Source organism: Mizuhopecten yessoensis, unplaced genomic scaffold (genome assembly GCF_002113885.1).
Source record: "Mizuhopecten yessoensis strain PY_sf001 unplaced genomic scaffold, ASM211388v2 scaffold5989, whole genome shotgun sequence".
Taxonomy (NCBI): Eukaryota; Metazoa; Mollusca; class Bivalvia; order Pectinida; family Pectinidae; genus Mizuhopecten; species Mizuhopecten yessoensis.
Genome location: NW_018406324.1, coordinates 155,944 through 162,779, shown reverse-complemented (window position 1 = coordinate 162,779; position 6,836 = coordinate 155,944). Strand labels below are relative to the sequence as shown.

Sequence of the window (6,836 nt, the reverse complement as noted above, 5' to 3'; positions counted from 1 at the left end):
ATGTGTTTCCTTCCACCTCCTATTTGCTGGGCTAACAGAAATGTAATTACCGGTGCAATACTCATTTGTTAGCTTTGATTTGTTTTATTTCACCTTATATACATTCTCCATCAAGAGCCAGGTTCAAAGTCAGAGATCCACTTTGTCTTTGACCTTTGTACCCAAATGTCCTTGACCATTAACCCAATCTTTGGTCAGTTGACTTATTCTTTAATTCCGACCAACTTTGCTCCTTAATATCATAACAAAATGTACATCAGTGAAAAATACAAAACTTGACCTTGACCCTTTGAATCCAGTGACCTGGAACTAAGGTCAGTTGACTCTGTGTTAAGTTCTGAGCAACATTGCTTCAAAGTGTCATAGCGAAATGTTCACCAGTGAAAAGATACAAAATTTAACCTTGACCTTTGGTCAGTTGACTCGTTTAATTCTGATCAACTTTGCTTCATCATGTCATAACAAAATGTTCATCAGTGAAAAGATGCAAATTTTGACCTTGACCTTTGAATCTCATGACCTTTGACCTCAACTTTTTACCCCAGTGTGTCTCTTTGTTTAATTCCGAACAACTTTGCTTCATAATGTCATAGCGAAATGTTCACTAGTGAAAAGCTACAAAATTTGACCTTGACCCCTGACTAAATGACCTTGACCTTTAGTCAGTTGACTCCTTGTTTAATTCTGATCAATTTTGCTTCATAATATCATAACAAAATGTTCATCAGTGAAAAGATGCAAAATTTGACCTTGACCTTGACCTTTGACCTCAACTTTTCACCTCAGTGTCTTTTTGTTTCATTCCGAACAACTTTGCTTCATAATGTCATAGCGAAATGTTCACTAGTGAAGAGCTATAAAATTTGACCCTGACCCGATGACCTTGACCGTTGGTCAGTTGACTCCTTGTTTAATTCTGATCAACTTTGCCTCACAATATCATAACAAAATGTTCATCAGTGAAAAGATATACAATTTGACCTTGACCTTTGAACCTAATAACATTGACCTTTGACCTTGACTTTTTACCTCATTGTGTATTTTTATGAACTGAACATCTTGACCAAGTTTTATGTACATCGGTCAATAAATACTAAAGTTATTAGCCAGGAACAAATATGTGGACGGACAGACAGACAGACAGAGTGATTACTATATATAGGGCACCCGTATCTCCGATACGGGGCCCTAACAAGTAGTTACAAGCATATAGCTATTGGTATGTAAAAATATAGGTTCATACACAATAACAGAAACCTAGAAACGCCAGGAAAAATATATTTCAAGTATATCCAACATTTTGTTGTAAATCATTGTTGGGTTTCTACATTAAGAATCCCAATTAGTATGTCCCCAAATCGCTCTGCATTAGTACATATATAATGTGATTCTAACGCAACAGCAAGAGGATACATATATCCAGCGGCCTGTGATTGATAGTGGCATATATCCAATCTCGTCACTTAATTATCGGGCATACCAAACAAGCTATCCTTAGAATCCCTAATCAATCACAGACCCTAACGGCCCGGCTTATAACGTTCGTCGTTCATTGTCTACGCATATGCTTGCATCTGACATGAATTGTTTTTGCATCTTTGCAAATGATTTATAATCCTGATGGAAACGGCTGTCTAAGCTGGTTGTAAACCTGTTTTATAGAACACTCCATACAACATGTAGAAAAAGGACAAGAGAAAAATGCCGCAGTAAACTTCCACGACGCCTGGGGAAACTTTGTTACAGTTGAGTGTAGACTAACTTTAACAACCTAGTGTACTACAGCTGAAAGGTGATGGTTTGTAGCGCCGTCTGTACCTGTAGTCTGCTTATCCATGTAGTTTGACTTGATTATTTGAAATTTTGAAAATTCTTTTTATAAAAGTATCTGACAATCTTTACGATGTACGTATGTACAATATTTACAGTTTTTAACCTTTTACTATTCAGTTTCTCTTTGGTATACTAAGTTTAATAATTGTCACTTGTTGTGTGAGGCCCGATATGACTTAACCGTTGATTGGAATTTGAATATGTGTAAATTATACGGTATCGTATACGATTTTCCATATACTTTAAAGTAGTACACGAAAACCAATAAGCCTCATCAATGATTGCTCAATATTGAGTAATTGAGTAATTCATGGTTAGCTAAATGTAAGGGTTTAACGTTTATCAACAGATATATCTCCATGTGTGCTGTGCATGCGTGTCGGAGTAAGGGTATGTTGGTGTATTTGAATTTTTGTATAGTGCAGATCTGATGCATTTCATGGGCCAACGACACACTATTTATGACATATGATTGGACTTTGTAAACAGGTTCAATATTTTCTGTTCATTTTCATAAATTCGGAAGATATCTGACGTGGATTTGGTTGTTATTGTTATAGCAAGTGATGAGTGTTAGTGAAACATGGTCATTTGTTGTAATATTGAACTGTCGGCATAATTGGTAGAAATTGCATGTGTAAATAACAAAAAAATCACGTCATTTAAAACAAAATTAGCTGCGAAAACATCAAATGAAATCCAATTATTGAGTTCAATCTGTTGTTTGCCAATCTGTTAAGTTTAGCTTGTTTCATCGACTCTGGATATACTAAACAGTGTTCTGTCCTTTAATGTCAAATTACATATTCGATTTGTTTGTGGTGTAACATTGTCTTAATGTCAAATTACATATTCGATTTGTTTGTGGTGTAACATTGTCGCAACATCGTTGAACAAATGAAGACGGGGTACTTAGGGAGAAACCGATGAAAGGAAAAAGAAGACAAGACAGATCAACAGTGTTACACTGGGGATAGCAGTTCTATTTTTGTCGCTTGTATGTCCTCTTAGTAAAAACCCTCGATTCTACAGGTGGCCACACGATATTGTATCTAATGTAGGGTCCTTTGTAGACTCGTTTTTGTTTTTACTAAGAGGACTTTCTGTGTATTCCTTTTGCGGGACATTGCAAAAACAAAAGATCTGTAGTCCCAACCTCAACATCCTAGGATATTTTGTTTTACACTATAGCTTTTATTTTATGTACTAACTAACAACACATGCAGTGCAGCACAAACCTTTCTGTAACCAATAAGCGTCAGGCAGATGGACTGCAACGGATCGGAAAGATGCCGAACAACAAACCTCACCCCAATCTTCTTCACTACAAACTTATATTTACATTTGCATGGCATTGTCACTAGATAACCTACTTGAAAGCGGTGTCGTTGATGAGAATTTAAATGACATGTACCACGAGACACAGTTCCTAGCCAATCAGCATGCGTAAATACGCTGCTCAAGCTATTGAACGAATATGTGCAGACTGTCGATGATGCGGGACTTTTATATTTTAAATATTGTTTGTTTATTTCTAAACGAGAAAGACAGAAGAAACTTAAATATAAACATTTTTGTATGGCATTTATGATATAATTGAATGACACACCTTTTGCAAGCAAACAAATGCTTAGCGCATTATGTTGTTTGCTAGCAAAGCTGTATCATAAATACCACACAAAAACAGTTAAATGCTTAAAAAATGTCATCTTACACAATGGTTTACAAGTGTTCTACAGGGAGACATATTAAGGTTTCTTTTATTTGTGTGAAGTACCTAATTATGGTTCAGGGTACAAATTGAAATTATCATATGGCATAATGTTTTGATATTAGCACATGTATTTGTTCCTTGGAAAATTGTTCCGCCGAAGTTGATTAAAAAATAACACAATTGATCATTTCCCTAAGCAGAAAATTAAAAAAAAACCATTAAATATACAGATATGAAACAAGTTTAATCACTGAAGTGGGATTAGAAACTGTTCTGTAAGGTTTTATGAGGCTCTACAACTCTGTTATTGTGATTAAATCAGTTTCTTGGATTATCGGGAGAAATGTCAGTGTGATAAAATGTAGTTCAACCTAATTCCTAATTTCAAATCGACCGTATTTCACTTATGGGAGAAAGTCTGCCATTCCATAAAATCATCTTTTCTACCCATAATAACGTTACATGTCTCTGCAATTTTAAACTACCTAAAAGTTGTTGGCCTTTTTTATTAATATGAGACACCCTAGCCAATTTAAATATTCAAGTTGACGTTTGTCGTTTACAATTATATATGTTCAGGGACATTTTGCTTTGCATTTTTGTTTTTTTCGACCATTTGTTGGCCCTTATAACCTCTCTTGTGTTGGCCGGCCGTTAAGCATGCAATAACAATAGTAGTGACTAGCCATATCGTAAAGGCTTTGCCACTTATTTCAGTATAAAGGTTACAAAAGGTTCAACTGTTTTCTTCGATGCTTTACATTTGACAATTAACATTTTTGACCTATCTACCAATTACAATGAAAGAGGTTTTTCAAAAATGCCATTTCGTTTGATTTCAATTTTCTTTTGGTGAGAAAAAATAAATAAGTACTTGGTTCGTTTTTCCCGAAAGACGAACATTTTCACTCTAACAATGCACTGAAGGATCAATTATGATGAAACCGAAACAACGGACCAAATACTATATTTTAAATTGAACAAATAACGGAAGATAAGTTATATTATAACATTTAATTAACGACATCATATACATATAATATAAACATGTATAGCATCAATCATCACAACATTACATCAACAGTACACATAATCTATATACATCAGAATAAAAGTTTTGGCATATATGGGGTAGACTCAACTTAATGCTTGTAATAGTACCATTCTTCCTCTCGGTTTAGGTAGTATTTTGTAGCTATGTAGACAATGTCTCACAGATTACTACAAATTGTATGTGCAGATTATACTGTAGCTGTGCGGACTAGCGGCGACAGATTACCACAATATTGCGTTTATTGCATTGTAGCTGTGCATATTTTCTGCAACAGATTATACGTATCTGTGCGAACTTTGTCGCGACAGATAGACCTATTATATTGCATTGCAAACCTAATCCAGAGAAAGAATGGCACCTTACCTTTTTTCAAATTTTTGACTTTGTCACTACCCTTTTGACTCAGACTGGTTAGCGCATTGGGCTTATTTGACCAGATGTCGGCAGGGTAGCTATGTGACAGAACTTCGAATAAGTCCTTCTATTATTTTGGAAATTAAAATATATAATTGTCCCAATTATTTGATAATATGAATATTTTTGGGGAAGTTTTTAAATGAGGAATACTTGATAGACATCCCTCTTATATATATAGTATTCAAAATGAAAACATGCCCATAACTCAGTGTATTATTCCTGTAATAACGTTAAGCTGAGTACCCCAAAAAATGCCAGGTATGTCATAAGAGGAAATTATTGACATATTGTATTTATGTTATTTTAAAGTGTATGATCGCGAGGTACGTGTAATCAAATATTGTTACTGGACATGTAACTTAGTTTAATTTCTAGCCATACTAATCAAGAAGTCATACATATTTGACTTTTATATGATACTGTCCACATTTGTTTCCTAAGTCATTTGTAATGCTTAATTGCTTGAATCGCTAGTTCAGGACATTGTCAGTGCTCTCTGAGCGTTCCTTATGGAAGATTGTGGCGTCCTTATATACCTGCAGTACGCGTCTGAGGACCACCTACCTAACACTTTGATGAGGTGGTCCTCAATGATTGCTGCTGCCGATGACGTTGCAGCACCTATGCGAAACGAGTGACCATTGTACAGGTCAGAGTGTATGCTTAAGCATTGGAGTACATGACGAAATTTGGCTATAAACACTGTTTTACTCAAAGCTTGTCCATTGTCTGTTACAAACAGGGGGTCGTTTGGTGATGGACACTGCCTCTGTCGTGCTTTCATGTATTTGCTACATATACTATTGGGGCATACAATGGTATCAGTATTAAATAATTTGAGAGTAACTCCGTCCCTGAAGGGGTCTGTCTTCGATTTCTTGAGATGGAGAAGTACACAATCCTCCGATATTACCATATCGGATACACACAGATTAATATTATGGTCGAAGTAGGAATTATTCACGGTGAATTCACCACATCTCAAGCATCCAAAGAAAGCTACTGTGCATGCTGTTTCAAACATCAGGTCACTGAATGAACTTAATTTCTCGCGAATGTACGCACATGCATCTTTGAGAATATTGAACGTGATTGGGTATCGTGGCTTCACATTTTTAACGCGGGCACGTTTCACACCCCCAAGCACAGTTTGAATTCGGTTCAAATTTGTGTTACTTGGGTATGGAATATTTTCCTTCAAACACATGAATTTTACAGCGCACAGGTACAGTTTGATAGTCGCATATGATAGGTTGATGTTGTAGCAGTGTGCCACAAAGTGTATCAACATGTCCTCTGACACAGACATGTTATTGTAGTCCACACAAGTGACTAAACCTGCCATCAGAAGGAACTGGATAAAAAAATTAAATCCGGTGCTGTAAGCCAACCTTGTACTCGGAGCTATCGCCTTCTCCCAAAGGTCATCTATTACCCCTCCGAGTTCCACATGACTTCCGACGGGTGTGGCTTCTGGAATATGATCTGCTTCCGGGGCTAGTCGCCTGAACCTGTCCATCTGCAAACGAGACAAAGAATCTGCTATCATATTACACTTGCCCGTAACATGTTGCGACGACACTACGAACATGTTTTTAGCAGCACACATAGTAGGGCGTCTCATTAATGGCATGAAATGTGCGGATTTAGAACGACCTTTGTTTAGTACAGAAACGGTCGCAGTGTTATCACACATAAACAATATGCCAAGGCCCCTCCATTGGTGTCCCCATACCATAGCAGCAACCACTATGGGGTATAACTCCTTGTATGCTATTGATAGTTCATCGGTGTGATGTACACAGTCGTGTATGGTTG

General features: G+C 36.5%; 1 protein-coding gene across 1 annotated transcript; it reads right to left on the bottom strand.

Annotated features, from left to right (window-relative positions):
• Positions 1 to 5,493: 5,493 nt before the first annotated feature.
• On the bottom strand, positions 5,494 to 6,627 carry LOC110451409. The gene has a single exon (XM_021499408.1). It carries the CDS (start codon positions 6,625 to 6,627, stop codon positions 5,494 to 5,496), a length of 1,134 nt encoding a protein of 377 aa, XP_021355083.1.
• Positions 6,628 to 6,836: the final 209 nt, after the last annotated feature.

Bases quoted from the DNA above. Each gene is read 5' to 3' on its own strand.
- LOC110451409 (XM_021499408.1), bottom strand. From the start codon at position 6,627: ATGTGTGCTGCTAAAAACATGTTCGTAGTGTCGTCGCAACATGTTACG.